Here is a 27,796-nt window from a genome sequence, read left to right as displayed (position 1 = left end):
CAACATTGGCTATCATTCCTTAGACACTGTTCACATTGGCGCTGTTTGTTTGAGACAGGGTCTCTCACTGGCCTAGATATTGCCAAGTTGGCTAGACTGACTGGCCAGTGACTCACACATATCCTCCTGTGTATGCTTCCCAGAACTAGTACTATAGGTATGCACCACCATGACCTGCCTCTTCTGCTGATTGGCCTCAAGGGCCAGCCTTTTGGAATTTGATTTTATCTGTGAAAATATGGACCATCTCTAAGTGACTTGAAGTCACAGAAAGGCTGCAGGTTCTGAGTGACGTAAATGAGCAGACACCTCTTGCTGCACTGCTGATTTATTCCAGAATGCTAATGGTGGCTGTTAATCCCAGTCTCCTCTGTTCGGGGACTGCTGAACACACCTGCCCCCCCCTTACACCCATCTTTCCTCACGCCTCTCTGCTCAGCCAAACTTGGAATGAGTAACACAGATAGGCCACTCTTTGCAATCTGCTCCCTCTGCCAACTCCAAGCAGCTACTTAAGAAACAGACTATTTCTATGTGGTTCATAAAAGACTTTTCTTTCTTTTTTCTTTTTTGTTAAGCTCACAAGAAAAGAAAAACAATTTTAATGGGCATATGGTGATCAAAGATGCCATTTTTCTGCTCAAAGAGCTTTTTTTTTTTTTTTTTTAAAGACCTTCTTCCAAGTAAATTCTTTTTAGGATAGGCATGAGGGTCCCATAGGCATCTGCATATCTTCATGGCATCCAGATGCTTTGAAAGAACACAAACCCAGAAGAGAAACAACAGATGTGTCCTTCTTTTGCATCCATGCAGGTTAAACACAGATGTCTTCCTAATGATGGTTAAGAAAAATTACATGGAGATCTTCTAGGACGTTATAGAAATAGAAGAAACAAAGATGATTTGGAGAAAACATTACAACATACAGACATTGGCAGACTCTCAGCCACATACCCTAGAGAACTCCTACATCATTGGTCCATGCATCTGAGGAGCCACTGACAATTCCCAGCTGCACCCAGCTTCCAGGCCTTCTCTTGGATGCTGGCCCATCCCTCTGGCCTTCCATCCTCCTCTTCATTTTCATCCCCACTCCCCAGCCAGGACAAGTCTTAGCTGCTTATACGAAGGATGCAATATTCTCCATCATAATATGGTATTTCCTCCTGTCATTGATCTCTATCTAGTCCTGGCCCATTTCTCTGTTCTCCTCGATAGCAATTCTCTGGAGAGAGCTGCCTGGGCTCCTAGGCTCCAGATCTTCTCCCTGCCCTTTCACTTGAGCCCAGTACCCCACGAAGACAGCTATTTCCACCAACAATGACCCTCAGACTGTTACACTAGCCACAGGCCATGGGATTGGCATCTCCAAGGGCCCTTTTCCTCCCTCTGTTTCCAGGACACTGTGCTACTCTGGTTTTCCTTTCACGGCCTATAGCGATCTCATCTCACGACCACATCTGTGGCTGGGATGTCCCAGTCCCCCCCCCCCTTCCTCTCTGTCTAGGCGTGTTCCGTGGGAGAGTGTGTGCGTACACATCTCTACATAGAGGACACCTGAACAGAAATATCTGCCTGGGCCAATTGGTTTGAGGCCCAGAAGCAGAGTCAGCTGCCCATGGACTCTTAAATGCTTCAGTTTTGCATTTCTAAAACTACCCACAGTGGCCACGCCCCTTTCTCCAACCTTCTCTCCGACAATTCACTCACCATGGGCCTCCTTGGAATTCTCCCACAGGTAAGCTCATGTCTGCCCCAGGACCTTCTCATCTGTTCTGCTCATTTCCCTACCACTTTTTTTAGGCCTGACCCCAGGGGCCTTCACTGGACAGCATCTTGCTGAGCCATCACTACAAAGAGTAACAAATCTCTACTCCTTTACTCCTCTGTCTATATCTTAGTGTTTTTTTCGAAGTCTCCACCATCGCCTTCACAACAGGCTGCTTTGTCTGTCTTCCCCTACCAGGAAGGCAGGACTTCTGCTCACCTGCTCGCTTCTGTGTGCTCACCGCCCTGCACAGGCCAGGCCAATGCCAAGTGCCTCCTGGATCTCTATCGACTACATTAGTTCACGTGGGGTGTCACAGTAACTGCCTGGCCCAATTAATCAGCGTTTATTAAGAATGAAAGTCAAAGAGTTGAAAGGGATATTAGGAGGTTATCATGTTGTCCTCGATGATCTCCAACACAGAGAACAAACACAACCGGCTTCTGGGCCATTAATAGGTTCCCAGGTGAATAATGAGCATCCAGGTGTGGATACCCCTGACGGGACCAGTTCCCACAATACAGCACAGGTGTCAGTTACCACTGACGGCCCAACCATGTTTCTGTTGATATCCTCAGCAGCTAGGTGTACTCAACACACCAGTTTCACAATAGTCCCTCTTTATCAGCTTAATTCAGTTAGTATTTACTGAGCCCCACTCTACGCCAGGAACCTTGTCATCCTGGGACAAATAGTTGACAAGAAGGACTCATAGTCTGTCGCAGGTATATCTAGTTAGCTCTGTCATAGCCTTGACTTCTCTCCAGATGACCAACAGTGACTCACTCTTTTGCTTTGCAGCTTATGGCACCAGAGTCTCTACTTCTGGGATCGAGAGAGTCACGTTGCACACTCCCTGGAGTGACACAGATTCCTGCCTTTGGTTCTGGCTCAGTCTGAGATGTTTAATCTCAACTGTCAACTTGACAAGGTCTAGAACTACCTGGTAGATGGCCACTGGGTATACCTATGGAGGATTATCTTGATTAGGTGAGTTGACTGGGAACATTCATCCATGGTGGGTGGCATCAATTCCTAGGTCAGAATACTGGATTGCATAGAAAGAAAGGATAGTGTGAGCTGAATACAAGCATTTATTTCCCCCTGCTTCCTGAATACAAATGCAATGTCACCAGCTGCCTCTTGCCCCTGTTGCTGCGACTTCCCTGACCCTGAACTATACCCTTGACCTGGGAGCCAAAATAAATTCTTCCTCTCTTAGGCTGCCCTTGTTGGGATGCTTTAACAGGGCAACAGGAAAAATAATTAACTCTAGGTCCCCTTTGGAGTCAGCTCCCAGCCTTCAACTACATGAGGGCAGGTACTTATGAAAGCCAGAAGAGGGTGTTAGAACCTGTGGAACTGGAGTTGCAGGAGATTTTGAGCCACGTGATATGGGTGCTGGGAACTGAACTTGGATCCTCTGCAAGAGCAGCTAATGCTCTTAACTGCTGAGACATCTCCCTAGATCCACATACACCATTTTACGTCATTGTTTCAGAGTGTACACCTTTACAACAACAACAGCCTGCTGTGTCATGTCAACAGCAATTTCATGCGTCTAATGCCCATCTCAGGGAACTGACATACTATTGCATGTTCTTACAAGGATGAAATCGCCTAGCAACTGTTACCCATGGTCCAACTGTGCTTCTGTTGCCATGCTCAGTAACAAAGTGTATTCACTAAGGAGCCAGGAATAAGTTTCACAGAATACACCCCACTGTTACGTGACACATGACACTACTCATTCATGTAGATGTTAGCTAAACACCATCCATACCATGACATATACCCATGAAAGTCACAGTTGATCATCATGAAGGCTTTGGAATCACTCATTATGAAGACTGTGTTTTATAATTTCCTAAAACACTGACATTTTTACAAAACCTCATGCCAGACGAAGATGGGGTTTCCTCTTAAACTTTGTTTAGGCAAAGGTCTTGGAGGAAGGCTCAGTCAGTAAACTGCTCACTGTGCAAGTATGAAGGTGTGAGTTCAATCCCCAGAACTCACATTTAAAAATCTCTGGGGCAGGTAGGCCCCTGGGGATTGCTGATCACTCAGCTTGACCTATTTGGTGAGTTCTAAGCCATTTAGAGACCCTGTCTCAACAAACAAACATAACAAAAAAGGTGGGAAAAGCCTTCATGATAATATCCAAGGTTGTCCTCTGGACTCTACATGCATGTATACACACATACATGTACACCTGCATACACACATACACACACACACACACACACACACACACACACACACACACTAATTGCTCAGCACTCCAATACCTCTATCCCATTCCATCCACAGCTGCCAGGAGTCAGCATTCACCCAGAGACTTAAAAGCAACTGAATTTTAGTTTTAAGCATTGCTAATTACCTTAAAAAATCTCTGTGGCTGCTAGCTTGGAAAAAATATTGGTTACTGTTTGACATGACCAAAATTGACTCAAACTTTATCTCCTCTGATGCCAAACTGATTTCTTTTAGAAAAGGTCTTAAGTGCAGACTTAGAGAATAAGATTTAGCCACCCAATCTTCTGTACTCTGATTTATACACAGAAGAACCTTGCAGGCTGCAGGTGGGGGAGAGCATGAGGATGCTCCTACCAGCCCACTTCTTATGCCTTTCAGCTCCTGGACAAAGTGAAGATCTGAGCTGGCTGCCCTATCCTTGTAAATCTTCTCTTCCTGGAGGAGGCTGCTGGGCTTCGAGATCAATGAGCTGCTAAGAAGCAGGCGACATTGGGAACATCACATCTGAAAGCCTGATGCTTTTTAAGTGCCGGGTTTTGTACCAAACACTCCAATCCTTTTTGTTTCAAGTGCTCAGAGCCCAGGCAGCCAGACAGCCCTGGCTCCTGGATGATTGGCTATAAAAGAACCCATAAATTTCAGATTCACCAGAAAGTCACGATTTTGCCCCAAGTGGATGTATCTTGATTCACAAAAAAACAAATAACTTTAACTCTATTAAGTTTCTCTTAAAACTTAGCCTGGTGTGATGGGAGCCAAATGGCTTCTGGTGCCTGGTGGCTGATGGGTAAGTTTCTATGATGTTTAACATGTAGAACAAAGACTCCCTTATAGCACAGAAAGGCAGACTGGGGGTCCTAAAGTCCTGGGAGATGCCCCCTCCTATTCTTGTCAAGGTGGAATGGTGAGATGGGGTAACAGAGGGAACCAGTTGGTTCCTGCTATGAAGGGTATAAGGTTACAAGAATGTGGACAGAGCTGGAGGGGTCACCGTAGGAGCAAGAACTGGGGTGAGTCTGCTGGTGCTGCTGTAACAAGATGCCACAGATCTAGGCTCACACCATAGCAGAGCTATGCACCCTGGAAGCCGAGGAGTGAGCAGATTACTCCCTTTGGCTTGTACATGGCTGTCTTCTGCATGCACATGTCAGTGTGGTGTCCTGATTATTTCTAATAAGGACACCAGGCAGACAAGATCAGGGCTACCCCGCTGACTTCCTTTTACTTAATTACCTCTGAAAAGGCTCTGTCTCTCAAGAGAAGGGGAGAAGAGGAGGGGAGAGAAGAACATGAGGGAGCAGGAAGATTGAGTTGGTTGGGGGAAAGAATAGAGGAGAGCAAGAAATTAGATACCATAATAGAGGGAGCCATTTTAGGTTTAAAGAGAAATTTGGCACTAGGGAAATGTCCAGAGACATATAAGGATGACCCCAACTAATAATCTAAGCAATAGTGGAGAGGTTACCTTAAATGCCCTTCCCTGATAATGAGATTGATGACTACCTTATATGCCATCCTAGAGCCTTCATCCAGTAGCTAATGGAAGCAGAAGCAGACACCCACAGCTAAACACTGAGCCGAACTCCTGGAATCCAGTTGCAGAGAGGGAGAAGTGATGAACAAAGGGGTCAAGAATAGGCTGGAGAAACCCACAGAGACAGCTGACCTGAACAAGGGGGAGCTAGATCATGGACCTCAGACTGATGGCTAGGAAATCAGCATAAGACCGACAGAGACCCCCTGAACGTGGGACTCAGTTAGGAGGCCTGGAGAGTCCATGGGACCTCTGGCAGTGGAACCAGGATGTGTCCCTAGTGCACGAAAGGACTTTGGGAGCCCCATGGAGGTATATTCCCTTAGCCAAGAGACACAGAGGAAATGGGAGAAGTACTAGGCCCTACTCCAAATGACTTGACAGATTTTGATAATCCCTCATGGAAGCTTATGAGTAAATATTTACTGAGGATCCATTATTTATCTTAGCATGACTGAGAGCCAAGACACAACAACCCCAGTAGTCAACTGGCACTTTGTCTCTAATCAAATGAGGCCCATCCTTCTCTAAAGTCCTCCGGAACCTTTGCAGATGAGAGACTTTGGAAATACACCTTAATGAAAACAATTTTGCATATTCAGCTCCTCTGTGTACGCACCTGTGACTCATGTGTGTCCTTCCTCTGAATTATGCTGGCCCAAATATGAAATTCACCAAATATGTAACAACAGCACATTGGTCCAGAGTACACACTCTGTTTTGAACTCTCGTCACTACCATCATGAATCCATTACCTCAGCAAGGCAACCAGTTGGTGCCTCAGTTTCCTTATATGCACAGTGGAGATGGTAACCAGGAAGTTGCTATTTACTAAGGACAATCCATCAAAGTAGTCACATAGCAGAAGGTAATGCTTTTTTCTTCTAGCATTATTGTCTCATCACACTTACTTAGTGAGTGTATGTGTGTGCCACATGCAACTGTGGACGTCAGAGAACAACCTGCAGGAATTGGTTTCTCTTTCTACCAGGTGGGTCTCAGGGATCAAACTCAGGTCATCTAGCTTAACATTAAGTGCCCTTGCCCACTAGACTATATCACTGGCTTTCTGGTGTCTTTTTTTTTTTTTTTTTTTATAATGACCAACATCTTTGGGAGTTTTTTATGTATGTAGAAAATTCTGTTTCCAGTTCAAGGTTTTAAAAGTATTTTGACAGATAGTAAACTGACATCATTTTGTAATAATGGAAACATTTACAGATAATAGCTCAAGACAGCCCACAGCACGAGGTTTATACAAAAGTAGTTTCTCGAGGTGTTAAAACACCAGCTTAGAGGCACCTGACTTAATCGTGTTTATGAGTCCTTCCAGCAATTTCTAAATAGAACAACACTGTTTGACAAGAATAGGCAGCAAATCTACAACCCCTGATTTTCTGGGAGGGAAAACACACATACCTTTCTTTAGAGACTTTATTTTTGAAAACACAAAGAAAAACAAGAGGTCAATTATACCAGGATGACTGTTCACTAAGGCCAGCAAGGAGCTTCATGCCTTGGTGGACCACAGTCACCAGTGACCTGCACCCTATCTGAGTTTATCACAACTCAGCAAAGCCCCATTCTGCATACTCCCAGGTAAAAACCAAGGCATGCCTTCTCTAATTTACTTCCTGTCTCCCAAAGGGTCACTACAAGCTCCTTGAACCGTATCCATTACAATTCTGGAGACCACTATCCTGGAGGATTTTTTTTGACCGAGGCCCCTGTCTCTGCTAGGTGCTTCGATCAGATGAGCAGTAGGATTGGTGATCTGGATTCTCCTTCTCAATCCCATGGGGTACTGGTGTATCAGCAATGCACAGATTGCTAAATGGAGCCCCCCATGGTGTGAGGCTCTTATCACTTGTCATTGCTGCTGGTGCAACACTGGGACCTCGCCTGGCATAACCTTTGCATAAAAGTCCCAGAAATAGATGTCTGAGGATCTATCCGAAGATAAATGCGTATGCAAGTTCTCTAGACACTTCCAAGCTACTTTACATGGTGTCTGCATGATGGGACATCGCAACAGAAGTTTCTTTTACCATGCATCTGTCTTCAAACATGTGCTATAACATTTTCCACAGGGCTTATACTACCTGCCCCTCCATTAGCTTTGTAGAAATACACCAACTTTAGGCATTGCAAGTCCAGTCCTGTCAATTGTGAAAGCTTCTGCTTGGTGTCAGCTCAGCCATGGTGTGTTCCTATAATAGAATCCCTGAGGCTGAGTAATATGGAAAGAGAAGAGGTTCACTGTGGTCGTGGTTCTGGAGGCTGGAAATCCCTAACAAATGATATGTCAACACCTGGCTTCCCGACAACATGGTGAAAAAGAAAGCATATGTGTAGCTGCCTCTTTCTTCCTCCATGGGTATATTCTTTCCTAAGGACCTGCTCACCCTCCCAGGAATCAATCCACTGCTGGGAGACCCACCTCACCCTGTGGGATAGACACCAGTCCCTTCATAAGGTCAGTCCCAGTCCAATCACAGCCCAATAGGAATTATCTTTGAAGACAGTGGGAAGCAGCTTCCACCATACGATTTTCTGAGGGGAGGCCACATCCAGAGAGTGACAGGCTTCTAACGAAATGGGCCTGATTTACACTCTGCCACCTATAGCAGGGAGGTGGTGCAGCTAGGTATGTTACTACTTCCCCACTTAGGACTCTGCACTGGTGTCTCCAGCCCTGGAACACGGAGAATGGAGGTACAGGGTGGGGGAAGCCTTTATGTGATTTGCCTAGGCTGTATCTTGTGTCCTAGGTGTGGTTTCCTTCCTCTGTGGGGCACTCTGGGTTCTTCGTAGCTACTGTTTCCTCCTTGCCAACACTCACTGTTGGCCGCCTCCCATCTGAAGCTTCCTTTTGGGGTAGCTCCTTATTACTCCCTCTCTTGGCCACCAGCAACTGACAGTTTAACCCAGAGTCCACAAATGCTTCCTGAATCATTCCAGATTTTTTTTTTTTTTTTAATTTAGGCTTGGTAGTAAGACATCTGCTGCAACCTCTTCACTCTGCATTCTGCTAGAGTTGGATATGGCCATGGGAATTCAGATGTTAGAAACTTAATCTCAAACCTTTATGTTTATGTGTTAATGGTGTTTGGAGTTGGGAAGCAATTAGAATAAAATGAGGTTATCAGGCTTCAGGTAGCTTTATGATAAGAAGAGATTTTGGCGGGCATGCCTGCCCTGTATTTACATGCAATACCCTCTGCCATGTCATGTCACAGAGAGAGGTCCTCACGTGATGCCAGTGCCTTGACTTAAGATTTCTGACCCCAGAACCATGAGCTACATAAAAACTTATTCTCCACAAATTATTCAGCCCATAGAATTCAGTTATAGCTCATGAACTAACATGCAACCTCAGGCAATGCGTAAGCAAACAAATATGTATGTCTATGTTCTAATAAAACTTTATTTACAAAATGAGGCTATGGACAAGATTTGTCTATGGATACTGTTTTGCACCTCAAGTATACATCATTTGAAAGTCCTGGGCAAACTTCTCATAGCGTTCACAGTCTAGATTCTCAACAGGACTCATATAGTCTTTACTAGAAATAAGAATCTTGCTACTAGCATCACCATGACAATATTAAAATGTCTTTGAGGGCCATATTTAGACTGTAATCTCAGCATTCAGAAGACTGATGCAGAGGGATCACTATGAACTGGAGGCCAACCATGGCTACATAGTAGGTTCTGTGATAGCCTGAGCCACACACACACACACACACACACACACACACACACACAAAACCTTTGGCCATTTTGAGGAAATGGAAAAAATGGGGATTTTCTTGATTTGGAGTGACTTGAGCAAGTGGGGATTAATTTTTCTTCATGTGGAAAAGCTTCCAGAGACAGCTAGAATTGGATCAATATCTCAGAGATATGTCCAGCTCAAACTTCCTGGTGTCTCTTGTCTATATGTTGGACATTGGCTGTCTTTGATAAAGGTCTTGTATTTTCATTACAGGCAGAGGGGTTGAGATGGTGAGATGTCTCAGCAGGAAAGAGAACTGGCCACCAAGCCTGAAAACCCACATTCAGTCCCCAGGCCTCACATGACAGAGGAGAGAACCAACTTCTGAAAGTTCAAACCTCTACTCACTTGCTAATTATGGCACACGCTACACACACACACTTGATGGGGGGGGGATGTCCTTCTGTGTACTGTGAATATGTTTCTTTTATTGGTTGGTGAATAAGTGTTAATTGGCCAGTAGCAAAGCAGGAAGTATAGGCAGGCTACCAGAGTAGGAAAGCTTGGAAGAGGAGAGAGAGAGAGAGAGAGAGAGAGAGAGAGAGAGAGAGAGAGAGAGAGAGAGAGAAAGAGAGAGAGAGTCATCAGAGAGACACCGTGTAGCCACCAAAGGAGTAACATGCCATGTGGCATTATGGGTAAGCCACAGGCTCATGACAATACATAGTTTAATAGAAATGGGTTAATAATTAAGAGAGAGAAAGAGAGCTAGCCAGTAAGAAGCCTAAGCCATCTGCCAAACAGTTTATAATTAAAAGAAAACTCTGTGTGTTTATTTGGGACTAAGGGCTGCAGGACCAGGTGAGACAGAAACTTCCATCTACACACACTATATAAATTAGAAGTATAAAAGAATTAAAATAATATAAAGAGGCCACACCTATACTTTGACTAGGAAAACAACCTTTTATTTCCCTAAGTCCTTTATGGAAGCTCTGACCTGTATCACAGAGGGAGCTTTGGGTCTGAAGAAGAGATGGAAGGTACTTGAGTTCAGTCTCTTAATAACGCACACGGTCACATCACACTGAGTTCCTGTCACTGCATATCTCTAACATTACACATGGGTGTCAATAAATGTGTTCAAGACCCTGTATGCACAGTGTTGAGATCCCAACAAGCCCCCTCCCGCCTCTCCTTCAGATGGGAACAGAAAGCAGATGAATATGTTAAGAGTTCCTCGACTGAGAAAAGGCTCTCCGAGGAGAAATATAAATGGCAGGAAGAACATGTCAAACAAAATCATTATTAATTTCCCCTGAGAAAGAATAAATGCAGACAAAACACAAATACGATCCCACAGAAATCATTCAGGGAAACAGAACGTGCAGCTGGAAGTTAAAAACCACGGTGTCAAGTAAACGCAGAACCAGACTCAATAGACGGAGATTGGGAATCAGGGCCACCAGACTAGATGGTTCAATGTCTAGACAACAGGGAGGTCAAGAGGAGCAGAGAACATCATCCCTGGAGAGTTCTTCGACTGAACTCCCTGGCAACTTTTCTCACTGCTGTGGCCAATACCCAACAAGAAGACACTTAAGGGAGGAAGGTTGACTTGGGCTCATAGTTTAAGGCACAGTCCACGGTGGTGGGGAAGACATGTGCCAGGAACTGGAGGAGGTGTGGATGGAGAGAAACAAGAAAGCGGGGCGCCATGGCAGATAGTATAGTTAAGTCAGAATGTGTAGGTATTTCCTAATAAAAACTATTTTAAAATAGTACATACCTTGATGTTTACATACAGTCGTGCGACCTAACAATAAGAATGCGTTAGGTTGGTTGTGTGTTGTGGGAACATCACGGCATGTATCTACACAAACCCACACAACGCAGCATACTACACACCTAGGCTCCTTGGTGTAGACATTGGTCCTGGGTATAAATCTATATGAGCCCATTTCTGTTTTGAGCACTATACCAAGGTTTGTAAATCTACCCATACCTAGGGATAGCAGTGTAAAAACACAGCATAGTAGATAAGAAAGGGCACGAGTTGAGTGTGGAGAACCAACGTGTCTGTGGATGAGCCACAGGGCAAGAAGCAAGCAGGAATGAAGGCCCACCATGTACCACTTCAAGAAACTCCACTAATGTACCTCTTGAGTGGACCAGCACCTCAGAGAACAGCTTCAATGTACCACCTCAATGAACTGTTTCTACCATGGTGGACCGACTCTGTGGACCTCAGGGTACTGCTTCAATAAGCTACCTGGCTGTACCACTTCAGGAAACATCTTCAGTAAATTGCTCTAGAGTATCATCACTTCAGCTAACTGTTCTGATGTACCATTACTGAAGATTGTGAAGATACCACACATATGTTTGTAGGCAACAGTTTTCTTTCTTCAGTTACAAACCATCTTTCCAGAATGCTTATCTTTTACTTCATAAACTTTTTAGTTGTCATTTTACCCTTTTCTAGTAAAATAGTGTGCCACTGCCCAAAGTATTTCCTTCACTGAATCCTTAATTTACATGTTTTTTTTTTCACTTTTAAGGCATTTTTGTGCATGTGGTAGGCATGTTTGTGTGTGAGAGTGTGCATGTGTATGTAGTGTTTGTGTTCGTGTGTGGTTGTGCAATATGAAGACCCAAGGCTCATGTAGGAAATCACCCTTTAATTGCTCTTCCAATGTATTCACTGAGGCAGGGCCTCTCAGCCAAACCCAGAACTCATACAATACATCTAGTCTCTCTAGCAAGTTCTGAGGATCCTCTGCCTCACCTTCAAGGCTGGAATTATAAGCAGAAGACCATGCCCACCCAGAACTTATGTGAAATTTTAACCACTGAGCAGCCTCCCCTGTCCTGTTTTTAGACTAAAATATAAAAACCTTGTTTAACCCTTTCTGTGAAAAACGAAGACACAAATAGACAGACTAAACTGGGCTTCTACAGGGTCAAGTTCGTTAATATCACAACCTTGCTCCTACAAACTGGTTCCTCTAGAAGAGCCTGAGAGTTACCACATTAGGATGGTATGTTTCCTTCTGGCATCCCAGCTGAACAGCCAGCCTGAGGGTGGCTATTATTACCTCTCTATTATATGTAGAAATAGGCACCCTCCAAATAACAATAAGAACATAGTACACTGATAAACCAATAGTGTTCCCATTACACTTCTCAAGTATGATATACTTCTAACCTGCACTGCTGCACCTTTATGATGGGTGGTATGCAATTTGTGTTAGCTTTACCATCAACATGAGAGTAATGCCCTGTGCTGGGATCCCACAATGCCTTCAGCATCAAGGCGATCATAGCTGCTTAACCCAATCATGCTTTCGTGATCACCTCTGTGTGTGTGGTCTGTCTGTACTTAATTTGTGTTGATAAGAGTACAATAAAAGTGTGGCATGCTAGATTTTTCTGTGTGCGAAAGTTACTAGAAAGGTCTTTTGCTAAATGTGGTCATGGGTCACAGGAAGTCAGTGGATTAGACGCCTTTAGTGTCCCGAGCCTTTCCTGTGCCAATATTCTGCAGGATGAGGCACCCACTCCTCCAAAGCCTCTGGATATCTTTACTTGCAGAACGCTTGTCTTTCAAAGGTGGGTTTGTGGTTGTTTTTTTAGCTTCAAACATAACCTTCCTTGACCACCAGCCACCCTTTCTTGCTCAGTACCCCACACATACTGCCATCTCCCAGAAAAAAAAGTTCAAAGAGAAGCCCGACCTAGTGCCCACTCCTGTCTGACTCACAGAGGCACTCAAAACCGGGTTCCCGGTGATGTGTGATAGAGGGCTGAATTATACTCTGTGCGTTTGGTGGCAGGCGATGTCAGTCCCAGCACATGAGTGACAGGAGTGGGTGGTGGCACTGTTGGTGCCCTTGTCCTTAGCCCAGCCTGGTGTGCTTACTTGACGTCATCTCTCAGAGACCCCTGTGGTAATCTGAATGAGAATGTCCCCACTAATTCATGGATCTGAACTCTCCAAGCCCGGTTGGTGTACTGTTTGGGGAGGTGCAGCCTTTGTAAGGGAAATGCGTCAATGAAGGTGGGCTGAGAGTTTAAAATTCTCAGCACTTCCAGTTGGTTCTTTCTGCTTACAATAAATGATGTGCTTTCTCCACTTGCTGCTCCAACCAACATACCTGCCTGCTGCCTCCCTACGGTGATGGTGATAGACTCCTATTCTTATGGAACCAGAAGCCTTTCTTCTATAAGCTGCCTTGGCCATGGTGTTCAATCACAGCAGCAGAGAAGTAACTAATACACCTCCCATCAGGAGAGGGGCTTCAGCTATCCACTACTGATACTGTCCCCTACACACACAGCTTTCCCAGGATCTCCTGAGATCACATCCTAAGGACACCAGGCACACTCATTCCCTCCTTCCAAGCCTGTCCTGAGTGCCCCCAATGAAGAGATTGACAAATATCACACATAATGGGATAAACAGTCTCTACCATACTGCGTCTCTGGCACTCAGAGTTTAATTGCTCTCTATAATTCAGAAACTACTCAGGCCATCTATACTTAACTATACCCTATACAACTTAGCCACCCCCCTCCACATGCACACTGACCATAAGTGGTATGGTATAATGTATGCATTATACTAATAATGTAAGGCGTTTTTTCTCTTTATAAACCAAACCCCAAAGCATGTTTATAAAGTGTCTGAAAGAAGATCTCCTGCCTGCTGAAGCAGGGTCTGAGAACACATGCACACACACGAGCTCATATATGCACACATATACACACATGTACACACATGTACAAACATATACACAAAGGCACACACACTCATGCACATCTGTACACACGGGCATACACACATACATATACACACACATGTAATCTCCCCCTCCCCCCACACACATACATACAGCATGAAGAGGCTACCTGTACCTCCTGGCTCACCCTGCCCCGTCTTCTCCAGGCTTGTCTTTCTCGGCACGCCAGTTCAGCCCCATCTGCACCTGCTCAGCAGTGTCTTTCCCCGAGCCTTTGTTGGTAGTCTTTTCCCCCACATGGGCTCCCAGGCTGCACCTTGGCACAGCATTCTCAAAAACAGTTTGCTTTCTTTACAATCTGTCTTCCGAAGACGAACACTGCGTGTGTAAAAACAAGGGCCTTCTCTGTGCAGTTAACTGTCGATCCCAGGCTTAGTGCACAGGAGGGGCGTAATAAATACCCACAGCAGAAGAACACTCATCTTCCTGAATCTAGTCCAACATTACTTTTCCCTCTGTGACTCCTATCAGTTTGGGCAGAAGTGACTTTTAACCTTCCTAATGGCTTACTGTATCTGTGACAAGCCTAATTCCAGGAACACTAGAAGGCAGCAACAACGGTGGTCACAGAGCAGGCATGGAGACCCTCTGTTAAGTGTCCTGCACCTACATATTTCTCCCCACTGCTCTGGGCAGCTGCTCCAGGCTAGCCCTTGAGTCACAGCATAACCAGCATGCCTTGCTCTCAGATCAGATCCTTCGGTATGCGGTGGCCATCCTGTGTACGGTACAATGCTGTCCAACATCTGACCTCACCTAGTAGAGGCCAGTGCAACTACATCAGCTCCAACACCCTCAACATCCCTTGAGCAGAACGCAACCACCCAAGCTAAGAATCTCCTGTATGGGCCTGTTTGGACTCTCGAAGGCAGCAACCCTTTCTACCTCCTCTGGAGATGGAGAGAAAAGTGCTGCCCTGGTGATAGAACCCCTGACTTTGCACGGGAGAACAGGGCTCAGATTCCTTTGGGATGTAAACCCACTTTGTTAGGTTTCTAGCTACCGGTTTTGTTTGTTTGTTTGTTTGTTTGTTTGTTTTGTTTGTTTGTTTGTTTTTTGAGTAGTGTTACCTCTGCTCACTAGAACTCAAGTTTCCACAACTCTTACCCTGATGTTGCACTAAGATCCCAGAACATCTGGCCACAGCTGCTTCTCCCAATGAGTAGGAAGCATGTGCTTTATCTGCACTGACCCTGTCTTCCTGGACATGTATTAATAGTGCATTAGCTCCCTTGAGTGTGTGCGTGTGGATATGAGCGTGGTGTGTGTGTATGTGTGTGTTACTTCTTAAAAATTTATTCTATATGTCTTTTATATCATGTATCTTGATCCCATGCATTTCCCTGTCCCTTCTCATCTTCCCTCCACCCCCGCACCCTCCTGCAAATAAAACAAAATTTAAGAGAAAAAAAGGAAAAGGGGGGTGTAAAAACCTCGTCATGGAAGCTGCAGCGAGACACAGTGAGTCAGGCAGTAAACCCCTTCGTCCATGTACCTTTACTTGCAAATAGTCATTGGTCTGGTTGGAGGCCTCCGGCTTCTGCTACACTATCGATGCTGGGCCCTCACAAGGGCTCTTCTTGGATATCCTGTTGTTGCCCTGTGTTGTGGAGATCCTGCAGCTTTGGGTCTGTGAATCAGGCCCCTTCATATGCTCCAGCAGATCATAGAAGAGGTGGATATTGGGGCAGCCAAGTCATAACGCTGGTTCTGGGCCTGGGCCGCTGTAGGGTTGGTCTGCCCACCAGTTCTCCTGCTTTTACATCCTCAGGGTCAGCTCTCCCACACCTACACCATCAGGACCAGCTCTACTGTGTTGCCCAGGAGAGGTTCAGGGCCCACTCTCCCTAATACTGCAGCTGGCGAGAAAGAAGCAGGGATAGCTCTCATACTCACATGCTCTCAGGGCCAGCTCCTCCACCTGTCTCTGGCATTGATGGGCATCTCTCCTCTGCCCATGCTGTCACATATCAGATGTGTGTGTATGTGTGTGTACGTGAGCATGCGCGTGAATGCATGTGTATGTGCATGTGTGTATTATACATGTAGAGGCCAGAATACACTGCTGGATGTTATTTCTCATTTGTTGTCACTTTTTTTTGGGGGGGGGGAGATGGTCTGGGTATTAGTTTGCTTTCCATTACTATGATAAACACCAAGATCAAAAGCAACTTGGGGAGGGAAGGGTTTGTTTGACTTACACACCCCAGCACAATCCATCATTGAGGAAAGTTGGGATAGGAATACCAGGAGAGCAGGAACCTGAAGGCAAGAGCTGAAGCCGAGATCACAGAGGAATACTTGGCTTGCTCCTCATGGCTTGCTCAGCCTGCTTTCTTACAGAAACCAGGACCACCTGCCCAGAGGTGGTACTTCCCACACCAATCATTAATCAAGAAAACTCCACACAGATTTGCCCTATAAGTCAATCTTTGTGGGACATTTTCTCACTTAAGGTTCTCTCTTTCCAAATGCCTGTAGCTTGTGTCAACTGGATGAAAACTAACTAGCATAGACTCTAACTGACCTGAAGCTTATTGGTAGACTATCCTGACCCATTAGTAAGGACAGGCAGAGTTTAGAACACAGATGTTTGAGACAGCTGTTTGCCTGTCTAGATCCCCTGCCATTTCCCGTGGTCTCTAACACAGGTGGACACTGAAGCCATGACTGACAGGACACTGTAAGAAAGCTGTGAGTGGGACAGCAGAGGCAGGTGGATCTCTGTGAGTTCCAGGTTCGAGGACAGCCTGGTCTACAGAGAGAGTCTCAGGACAGCCAGGAGAAACCCTGTCTCAAAAAAAAAAAAAAAAAAAGTAATAGAATACAGGAAGCTGGGAGGCTCTTACAAGGGACCTGATGCCTTCTTCTGGAGTCTACCAGTATTCACATGATCACACATACATGTAGACACACACACACACACACATACACACACAGGAAAAATTAAAAGTGAATCTTAAGGAAAATAAAAATAAAGGGATCCACATATGTAACAAAGTGTGTGTGTGTGTGTGTGTGTGTGTGTGTGTGTGTGTGGTGGTAGGCCTTTCTTCAGCTCCCACAAATGACTCATCAAAGGTTCTGGCCAATAGGACAGAGGAGGGTCCAAACTTCCATGAAACCTTAGATCGCTGAGTAAAATTCCCTAGTTTGTAAGCTGGGAAACTTCAGCTTACAAGTTAATTAACTTCCTCCCAGCACCCAATATCCAGCAAATAACAGATCTGGGTTCAGCAATCAAAATGTTAGGCGTACCACATCACAGAGATACACTTGATGCCCAGAAGGACTTCCAACAGCGAAAGCTCTTTGGCACCAATTAGGGTGGAAAGGTTCTCCAGAAACACCTGGAATCTATGTCCGCCTTCAGCAAGATGCAACTTTACATCTAGCATCAAGTCTCTGTCAACAGGGTCAGAACCCAGTGACTTCAGTGTTGTCACAGACATCGGCACACAGGACTTTCTGTCTTGTGATTTTGGCTTATGGCAGGGGAATGCATGGCACACAGAACTTGTTTCTTTCCCATTGCCAAAGCCACTTCTAACGTAGAGCCAGCGGTGATTTGCAGTGGGACCAAGAGAGTCTGCTTAGCTCCTTGACACTCTCAAGCTAGAGTGAAATCGAAAGAGATGCTTTTCCCCACCTCAATCATGGCCCCCCAGATTGATGGAGGTGATATAGGGCATCCCCCGATTCCCCACCCCACACATCCCTTTCCATTCTCCTAACACAGCAGCATTGACATGGTGTATTTCCAGGCACAAGTATACAATGTACCAGCTAATACAACCCCAACATCCAACCAGGAACCTGCGTTGGATGGCCAGTCATTAACTCAAAAGCACTGCTTTTATTCACAGCCTGGTGTGTCAGCATGACCAGGCATTTTTTTCTTCTTTGGTAAATTCTAAAACATGACCATTTTTGTTGAGTAGAAATAATGTCAACCATGAACTAAAAGGAGCTGATTGATGTCCAGTTCACCTGTGCCTCATACGCATAGACTCACAGGGTCAGGAAAGTGACATAGAATATGCAATATTCACCCTTCCCCACACACCACCCACAACTGTGTCGCTACAGCCTGAAGTTAGAAAAGCCCAGGGGGGCCATTTCCCCTCACAGAAGCATTCTGCCTGTATATACAACTTAACCATTGACCGCCCAGGGCTGGATAGCAGAACAGGGTAACGAGGAGGGAGCCAAGCAGAGAGCAAGACCTCCAAAGAAGCATAAATCCCACTGTTGGTCAAAAAAGAGATGTGAGTTAGAGAGATGGCTAAGCAGGGCCTAAAAGTGGTTGTCCTCAAAGCCTGATGACTTGAGTTTGATCCCTGGGACCCACACTATAGAAGGTTGTCCTCTGATGTCACAAATGTCCCATGGCATATTCATGCCCCTCTTACAATAAATACATAAATTTTAAAAAAATTAAGAGCAAGGCTTAGGTGGGATGGGGAGTCATCTTTCTCATCCATGTATAGGGACATCCTTCTCCTGTTGAATTCTGCATGGTGAGGAGGCAGGCATTAGCATTTCCAAGCCTGGGTGGACCCTGCACTCAAAGCCAAAGCCTTGACCCCAGAAACCAAAAGCTAAGATGAACAGACCTTTCAGAGACTGAGAAATCCACTAGATCAGAGCACCCAGAGCTACATCAGCATGTAAAATAATGATTATGGTTTGACACAGTGGGTCACCTCCAACCTTAGTGTTCACATGTATCCTCTACTATGATACAGAAAGAGGTATGGCGTTTAGGAGTTGATCTAGGCTGTGTTGGTATGAGTGTTTGAATCCATTCTGATGTTGTAAAAGAATGGCTGGTGACATAGTAGCTCGAGGGTAGATCAGCTCCAAAAGCCAGTTTGGTTCACTCTCTCCATGTGATGGCTCCTTGGGACTCTGCCGATAAGGAGACAGCCCCAGACACGGTCCTTCAACTTTGGATCAGAAACACAAGCCAAAATAAACTCCATAACTTACCCAATCTGGGGTATTTTGCTATTATCAACAGAAAGCAAACAAAGATAGCAATGGCTAATCTTACTTTCTCTTTTGGTGTTTACTTAGTGAGGACTGCAAGTATCCCGAAGGAAACAGGAAGATCGGGCAGCTAACCTCAAACAACAGGTTAGGCTGGCCCATCTCTGACTCAGGGAAAACAGACACTCAGGGTGTGTCAGGAAAGAGACCTTGGACTGACTCCCTGTTAAACATGTCCTGATTCTTGAAGGGGTGGCTGGTACCTGATAGTCTTTACAACACAAACTTCACCCAGAGTGTTTAAATACTGATGATCTGACCTTGCAGAAGTTGGGTGGCTTCAGCCAATACACACAAATCCCAGCCATTCTAGAATCAGGCACCTGACAAGGGACACGGCAAACACTTAATGACCATTCTCTAATGGGGAAACCATACAAGAATGCAGAAGAGCATCAGAAAGCCCCCTGATGGGAGATGTCATTCTGTATATGTTTCTCATACTGGTTAATGAATAAAGCTCTGTTGGCCAATAGGAAAGGAAGATAGGAGGGACTAGGAGACAAGGAAATAGAAAGGAGGAAGCAGGAGTCAAGATGGAGAGTCTGGAGAGAGCAGTATGCGGCAGCCGGCTCCCGGTAAGAAGAACACGTGGACATACATAGATTAACACAAATGGGTTAATAACTAAGACAGAGCTAGCCGATGAGAAACTAGCACCCGGCCAACAGTATAATATCTAATACAGAGTCTCAGTGCGTTATTTGGGGCTGGCACGGCGGCGGGACAAGACCAGGCAGCAGGCTGAAAAAACCATACTCTTACAGCCCCCCTCCCACCATGCCCCCTCTCCAGTTCACTGTCTTAGCACAGACCCCTGACTAATACAACCCAAACCACCATCTGCTCATCAATCTTAAAGAATGCTGCATCTGAACTCCAACTTGGAATTATTGACGAGTGAGATCTATGAAATTATAAGTGTAAAGAGGACTTGGAAATAAAATTGTATGGCCCCAAGTAGACACGGGTACCATTTGTGGATTGTGATATGCTCTGAGACTTGACTAGGCAATTTTGTCATTGTGTAGAGATCACAGAGTATGAGACACACTCAGATGGTGTGATTGTTAGGGTTCACTGTCAACTTGACAGAATCTAGAATCACCTGGGGGATGGGCTGCTGAACAAGCCTGTGGAGGATTGCCTTGATTTTGTTAAATGAGATGGAAAGACCTGTCCACTGTAGCTGGCTGGCACCATTTCCTGAAGGGTGTACTATACAAACTTCAGAAGGGGAGATAAGCAGTAGCATACATTCCTTGTTTGCTGCATTCTGGTTTTGAAAGCAATATGATCAACTTCTTCAAGCACTGGCCACCTTGTCGTTTCCACCATGATGGACTTGTCCTTGAGCTGTGAGACAGAGAATCAATCCTTTCTCCTTTAATTTGCTTTTATCAGTCTTCTATCACAGCAGCAGGTAAAGTGACTAAGATAGATGGCTGTAGCATCACAGACCATGCAACTTTATGGGAGCACCATTGTCTGTTCAGCCCAGCGCTGATGGAAATTTTGTTATGTGGAGCATGACGGTACAAGTTGGAAACCTAAGCCCAGAACCTTGTCAGTCAATGTGAGTCTTTGCAACGACTGGTGTCTTTTATAATGACTATGCTGTATGCAGACACACACACAGAAGGAAGAAAGTCAGCAAAGATGGAGGCAGAGGCTGGACCAATATAGCTGCAACTGTAGGATATGAGATGCTAAGACTAGGAAATGAAGCATGCTCCCCTGTGGCCCCCAGACCTAGGGTGTTCCTGTCACTCACACCCTAGTTTTGGGCTTCTGGCCTCTAGAACCATGAAGAAATAGAACACATTTTTTTTTTTAAAGTCTCTGAGCTATGGAGGTTTGTTAGGGAAACGAAGAAACTAATTCAGGGGTAACAGAACATCAACCATGGGGGGCTGAGGGCTCAGAGAGGGGAACCACTTGGCCCTGGTCATCTCTGATACAAAAGCACCTCAGTGTCCTCAACACCAAACCACTCAGAAAAGGGAAGATAGCTCTTTTCTAAAGCAACTTCAACTGAGATGGGGGACTTACCAACAGGGACACAGTACAGATGGAGCCTGATGGGATGGACACACCCACCCCACCCTGCCCCTTCACAGCTTGGCTGTGGGGACATGACTGACTCAGCACAAGTCCAAGTTTCCATCTTAAAATTAAGTCAAATGATTGTACAGTGTCCACAGGAAGGCATGAAAATCACACTCAATGGTGAAATGCTTTTGTCGTTTGGGTTTGATCCCACACCCCACAAAACAAATGTTTAGCATGACACCCTACATCGGATACACAAGAAATAAAGGGAGGTACTGGTTTACTTTTGTCTGGCTGCCTTCCCTTTTCCAGCCTCATTTACTGTGAGTTTAATGTGATTGGGGCACCCCAGGTGAGTTACTCTTAAAAAAAAAAAGATGAAAACTCTTAAATTACATAGCCCATTCTGTACTTTCAATTGCTGTGCTAAGAGGTTGATCAATAACCGAGCTCGTGTGTGCCAAAGTACTTTGTTAAATGTTTACATTTGAAAGCTTAAATGTGAAAATAGTTAAGCAGCTATTTCATCCACATCAACGCGATGACAGTAAATCTTGCAATGAAATGCCCCTGAAGCCCTTTCCGAGTCACCAAAAAGCATATAGTCGCAGACCTTTTGCTATCTTCAGTTGGGTTTATTGGGTTAGCACGAAAGTATATTTTAATAATGGAAATTGCTATAATGATAATCACTTTTGAACATCCTTATTATTATTAATAAGACCAAATTGCATGGTTCCAGTGGATGCTGGTTCTCCCGTTAGGTAGGAGTCACAATAATGGTATCAGTGTGCAACCCTGGGCTCTCATCTCCATGCCAACATGGGCCTGCCTACCAGTACAGGGCTCTGAGGCTCTCTCAGGTTGCTGGGCAGAAGCCTGTAACTCTACACAGAGTCGGTGGGCAGGATAATGGATCCCAGTTCTTGTATGAAAACATGCAGGGCAGGGGTTAGCATACTCCTCATGACTGGCCTTCCCATGGGACAGCAGGAAGTCTGATGAGCTTTGATTCATGTTCAGCCCCTTGTCCAAAATCCCCACACGGTTCATTCCTTACAGCAAGGCCTTAAAAGGGAGAATGAGTGACTTGGAGGTCAGGCATCACTGCCTAGGAAGGACACCTTGTATCACAAACCAAGCAAAGGCAAGCAGGAAACACTGGGACCATGATCTGCCTGTAGCTCAAACCTTAGTTTCTTCAGTCTAATGACCTGGGCTCCATCTCCACCCTCCCTCTTTCTTCCCCCATTGCCTGAGCAAGTCATTCAGTGTTTCCAAACCTCACCTCTACCACCCTCAAGGCTTTTGCTAGCACAAAAGCTGGGGTTATGATCCCAGCACCAGGAATCAGAGATAGGAGGCCAGCTTAATCCCACCAAGAGAGCCTATCTCAAAAATCAAGGAGACCAGATCTCCCTAGGAATAACTCCCAAATTTGTGGATTACACACACACACACACACACACACACACACACACACATGCACGCACGCACGCACGCACCCACGCACCCCACATACAACAAACATGCATACATACATGCACCTCCCACAAGTCCTTTGGGATATAAGGGTATGAGACAAAAAACATCTGTCAAGGTGGTCATCACAAATGGAGGCTGAAGACACTATCTACAGCTATTAACACCTAAAAAAAAAAGTCTTGGTAATTTATTGCTTCTCCCTCTAAGCAATTTTATATGAAGTGTTAGAGAATTCAAAGAAAAATATATGTATGCATGACCCTGTGCCCAATATTAGAGCAGGAACTGTTTCTGGGGTTCAGAAGTCACCTCCCTACTGCCTTCCCTAGTCAGATACAAACCGCTGCTGGTGATGAGCAAAGGGGTCAGACCATGCTGGGGAAACTCTGATCAAGTGGGAGCTCACAGGACCCCAATCAGACAGCTGGGGAACAAGCATGGGGCTGAACCAGGCCCCCTGAACATGGTTGTCAGTTTGAGGGCTTGGGCAGTCGATGGGGTCTCTGGCAGGGAAACCAGTATTTATCCCTAGTCATGAATGGGTTTTGGGAGCCCATTCTCCATGGAGGGATACTCTCTCAGTCTAGATACACGGGAAGGGCCTAGGTCCTGCCCCAAATGATGTAACAGATTTTGATGATCCCTAATGGGAGGCCTCACCCTCTATGAGGAATGGATGGGGGTTGGGATGAGGGATTGGTGGGGGGAAATGGGAGGACAGGAGGGAGAGGGAACTGGGATTGGTATGTGAAATAAGATTGTTTTTTATTTAAATAAGGATTAATTTTAAAAAACTAAACTATATGGAGAGGAAAAAACAAAAACAAAACCCTATTGGTGTGAGAGACATTACAGGGCAGATTGCAAAGCGTTTACAGTGGAATTATCAGATGTACAGATTTTGCCACGAGATAGCTTGTCCCTCCATTGTGCCATCATACAGAATAATAGTTCACGCCTAAGGGACACAAAAATGATACTTGTGTTTGTCACAGAATAGTCTTCTTTAAAAAGCACGCTATAGTCTAACTGATACACAACCTTGGAGGAACTACTTCCTTGGCTGTGCTAAAATACAAACCTGAGCGCTTGTTACATCTGGACTAATTTAATTAACTAAACTTCATCACTGAGTTTGAAGTAAAGGTCACTGAATTATCAACAAAGGCGAGCAGTGAACGGCTGAGGAGAGCTTTGTGAGAGGCACCTTCTCCTCCTCAAAGCCTTTTCTGGTTCTCCTTTCTCAGCTCTGGAACTTCCAGAGCCTTCTTCACTACAGGAGACAGAATTCCATTCTGCCCTAAAACCAAGAATTTTCATTCTTAAAGTTAGAAGTTTCCCAGAGTACAAGCTGATCCTACATTCAAAACAGCTGGACAAAACAGCCCTACAGACTACAGCCAGGATATCTGAATCTTCTTCAAATCCCCCATGACAGCGCCCCTTACCAGCAGGGAGTAGTTTGGAAAGAACGACGCCCAAATTCCCAAATATTGTGTATGTTTGTTTTCATTTAATTGGACTTTGTTATATAAAATTAAATAAAGAAGTTTCCTAAGTGTGGAATCAGTCAGGCCCTGCATATAAAAGATTTTTGTATGGCGTGGAAGAGGACCCTCCTGTTCTGTGCAGTCCTGCTAAAGACAGTCCACAGGAATCCCACCAACCTGTGATCATGCTCACATGATGGTCTGACTGCTCAGGGTGCACCTAAGCTCCTTCAGCTGACACAGGCCCCACTTCAGTCTGCCCTGCAGCCACTCCTGGGCTGTGCACAGCGACCACAACCAAAGTTCTGAGCAGAATAATACACTCTTTAAGGGTTTTTTTTGTTTTGTTTTGTTTTGTTTTGTTTTGTTTTATAAACCAAACAACTACAGAAGTTATTCTGCAGTTTCTCTTTTTAAAATTTAGCATGGTGTGTCTTCTTAAAGTCTTGAATAATTTAATTAGAATTATACAAAAGTCATGAGCACGTTCTATTTATGGATAATCACATCAGCATGAAGAACCCCAACGACAATGTTAAAAATAAAAAAAAATAAAGTGTCTTCATTCGGTGCAGTCAACTCATGAGAGAACTTGAACTCGAGTGCGTAGATCAGAGAAGGTCGGATCGCTTCTGGGAGGCTCTTCTTTTCCTAGCCAGACTCCGTGCTTCGGAGGGGGTCTGTGTTCTTTGCTACACGAAGTGTTAATTGAATATCGGGACAAGGGAGAAAGGAAACCTGTGTTGTACTGCGGTTTTGTCTTCACCTTGCAAAGCTCGTGCCTGGTGTAGTCCCCCAGTAGGTAATGGCATTCACATTCTCCAACCCAGCAGGGTGCATATTTTGGCGGTGGTCCGCACCCAAAGGCTGGATGCTGGACAACTGCGAGGAAGCCAACAAACCAACTCCGAGGAAGGCGGGCGATTCTGCGGGGCAAACAGACACTTCGGAACCTGGTATCTTTTAGCTGAGCTCATGGAGAATCTCTTTAAAGGTACTGCGCCTTGGATGCCGGCCAAGAGTCTCTTTAGCAATGAGACAGCATGGAGGGAGAGTATCAACTCCAGTGATTTCCCTCCAACTAACAGCACCTTCTTCCAAGACTCCCCTCCACCCACCCACCCACCTAGGAGGTACCGCTCTAGCTGGAAGGAGGCGTCGCTCCTGGAGAGGAAGCGCGTTACAGGTCCCTTCAGCTGCCAGGCTCACGGGGTGGGGGAGGGCGACCAAGTTCCGAAACATTTGCTCACACCCCCTGAGCTGTGCTGGAGCAGAGGCTGCGCTCTCTGGCGCGTCCCTAGCGCGCGCCGCAGGTCCCTATCCAACCCATGCTCCCCACAGACCTTCTTTCTCTCACCGGAAGGCTGCTGCTTTAGGGACAACATTAAGCCGCGTGGAGACAGCTTCCAGAAGCCCCTGCCAAGTCCTACCTTCTGTGGCGGAGTCCCGATCAGCATCTCCAGGTAGTAACCACGGCCAGAGTCCCCCTGCAGGTTGTCCACCATAGCCAAGAAGTTGGGGGCAGCCCCGGCGGGCTCCAGCGCTAGCGCCAGGCCATCTGCACGGGGCATCTCAGGGGTCCCAAGCCCGGGAACGACCGAGGCTCCCTGGCTCGTGGCTGCAGCCACCTGGAGGGGTAGCGTGAAGGGTGCCGGGGCCAGCGCCGGAGCTGCGCGCAAAAGCCACTGCGCCAACAGCGGGAGCAGGAGCGCTCGGAGCTGCGCGCCCATCCCCGCGGCGGGGGCTCGGCAAGTCAGCGAAAGCGCGGGGCTGCGGGGCCAGGCGGGACGGGGCGGGGCGGAAAGGAGGAGGCAAAAGAGGGCGGCGCCGAGTTGAGCAAGTTCTCAGCCGCTGCCCCCTCTGGTGGCCGCCGCCCCGCAGGCCCATCCTCCACCCCCTCCCTCCTCGCTCCCCCCACTCCCGTGACCAAGGTCAAGGATGGGCGCGGGGAGCTGGGGCGCACGGCGGGGCCGCGCCTCTTCCCTGGGAAACCGGAGTGCAGAATTTCCTCGGAACGTGCCCGGGAGGCCACGGCTAACGGATATGACGAGGCTCAGCCGAGAGCTGGAGGAAAGTTTCGGGAACCCTTAAAGGCACAGGGAAGGTGCGAACTGGCTTCCTGGCCACGCGCTCAAGGGGTCCGCAGGGGTTCCCTGGCCTTGCAGAGACTGGACTGCCTAGATCAGGCGCGGGTCATAGTGCGAAGCAGGTTGCTGTGAAAGACCTCGGCCTTCAGCTCGCCAAGCGCATTTACAAAGGGGGGTGGTGGTGGTGGTGATGGTGGTGTCTGTCAACCTCTCAGGGCTTCTCCCACTCGGGATCTCTCCTTCCAACTCTCTCCTTGGGAGTTAGGGGATTCTCTAAGAGAATGGAGGCTGGGAGCCTTGAGGCTAGGGGAGGTAGGTGAGAGAGAGGTTTTTGGATCCCTGGGGGGGGGTCTAATTGCTGCTACTGCTCCAGCCTGCTTGACCAAAGCAGCAGGCTGGGAAGGTCCCTTTGGGCCTGGTGTTCAAGCCCGGCTCCTGTCCTTAATGCAGATCTCATCCTGCTAGGAGCTGAGTTCAGTCTGGCAGGAATCCAGTCAGTCACCTAGTTAGTGAATTACTATCAGGGTCCCAGATGAGGTTGCAGAGGAGTCGGCTGCCATCCAGTCCTTTCCTTCTCTTATCCACCCACCAGCTCTCCGTGGATTATCTAATTAATACTTGTTTAGTCACAGACGCAGAAGCCCCAGAAATGCGTTCAGAGGGCTATTTTATTTCAGGTACTGAACACAGGGGGGATAATTACACTAGCTAAACTCATCGATTTCTGCTGAAACAGGGGATAGAAGAAATCTGTGTCTCCTCTAGCTGAATTATGCTGGCTGGTTTTTTTTTTTTTTTTTTTTTTTTTTTTTTTTTTTTTGTTTTTTTGGGGGGTTGGTTGTTTTGTTTTTAAACAAATAAACCCATCTTCAAACAATGGGGAACAGAAATAAAGCTTCCCTGATTCTTGACTGGGACTGCCAGATACTTCCATTCTGGTTTCCATGTTTATCCCCACCTTCCCAATGGCAGAATCCCATCTTCATGTACCAGGGACCTTTCTGTCCAAAATCTTCATCTATACTGCTTTCTAAATGACTCTAGTTATAAGCTACATCGTCCCCCTCCCTAACTGTATCTGAGCTCCAAGGAATCCCTAGCCTCATGAAGGAAGGCCTGGCTGAATCCCAGGATAGAATCTAAATAAATTGTTATTCCCCATAAATCTGCATAGTTATCAAGAGCAGTTACATTCATGTATTCACATTTCAAACGGAAGATTGTAAGGGAAGGGCAATTTTGAAGAGATGACTATTATGCTCCCTGGTGTCCAGTATTGAAGGGCTCAAAAACAAACAAACAACAAGAACAACAGAAAACCACCCAGACAGCTCTCAGAAGGATAGCAGCCTTATGGAAGTACAGAGAATTTATCAGACATTGATGTAGGTGCTATGCGATGTATACGGTATAGGGTCAATAATAAAGACATTTGCTCTCTTTAAGAGTTCATAAAAACATGAGGGAAACCTGTAAAACTCAAGTCTAATTAAAGCTTGCATTTGAAACTTTCTCTTCTGTGCACCACGAATACCCCAAGCTTTTCTTG

The 27,796-nt window shown here is 46.0% G+C and overlaps 1 protein-coding gene across 1 annotated transcript in view; it reads right to left on the bottom strand.

Annotated features, from left to right (window-relative positions):
- The window catches only part of Bace2 (beta-secretase 2), a 72,305-nt gene extending 46,376 nt beyond the window's left edge, over positions 1-25,929 (bottom strand). Inside the window, exon 1 of the mRNA XM_051191960.1 lies at positions 25,591-25,929. Coding sequence (XP_051047917.1) covers positions 25,591-25,890 — 300 coding nt within the window. The 5' untranslated portion in view covers positions 25,891-25,929. The remainder of the gene's footprint in view (positions 1-25,590) is intronic.
- Between the last annotated feature and the right edge of the window lie 1,867 nt (positions 25,930-27,796).

Source organism: Phodopus roborovskii, unplaced genomic scaffold (genome assembly GCF_943737965.1).
Source record: "Phodopus roborovskii unplaced genomic scaffold, PHOROB, whole genome shotgun sequence".
In the NCBI taxonomy this organism is placed as follows: Eukaryota; Metazoa; Chordata; class Mammalia; order Rodentia; family Cricetidae; genus Phodopus; species Phodopus roborovskii.
Note: the sequence above shows the minus strand (reverse complement) of the source record. Positions and strands in the feature narration are given on the sequence as shown.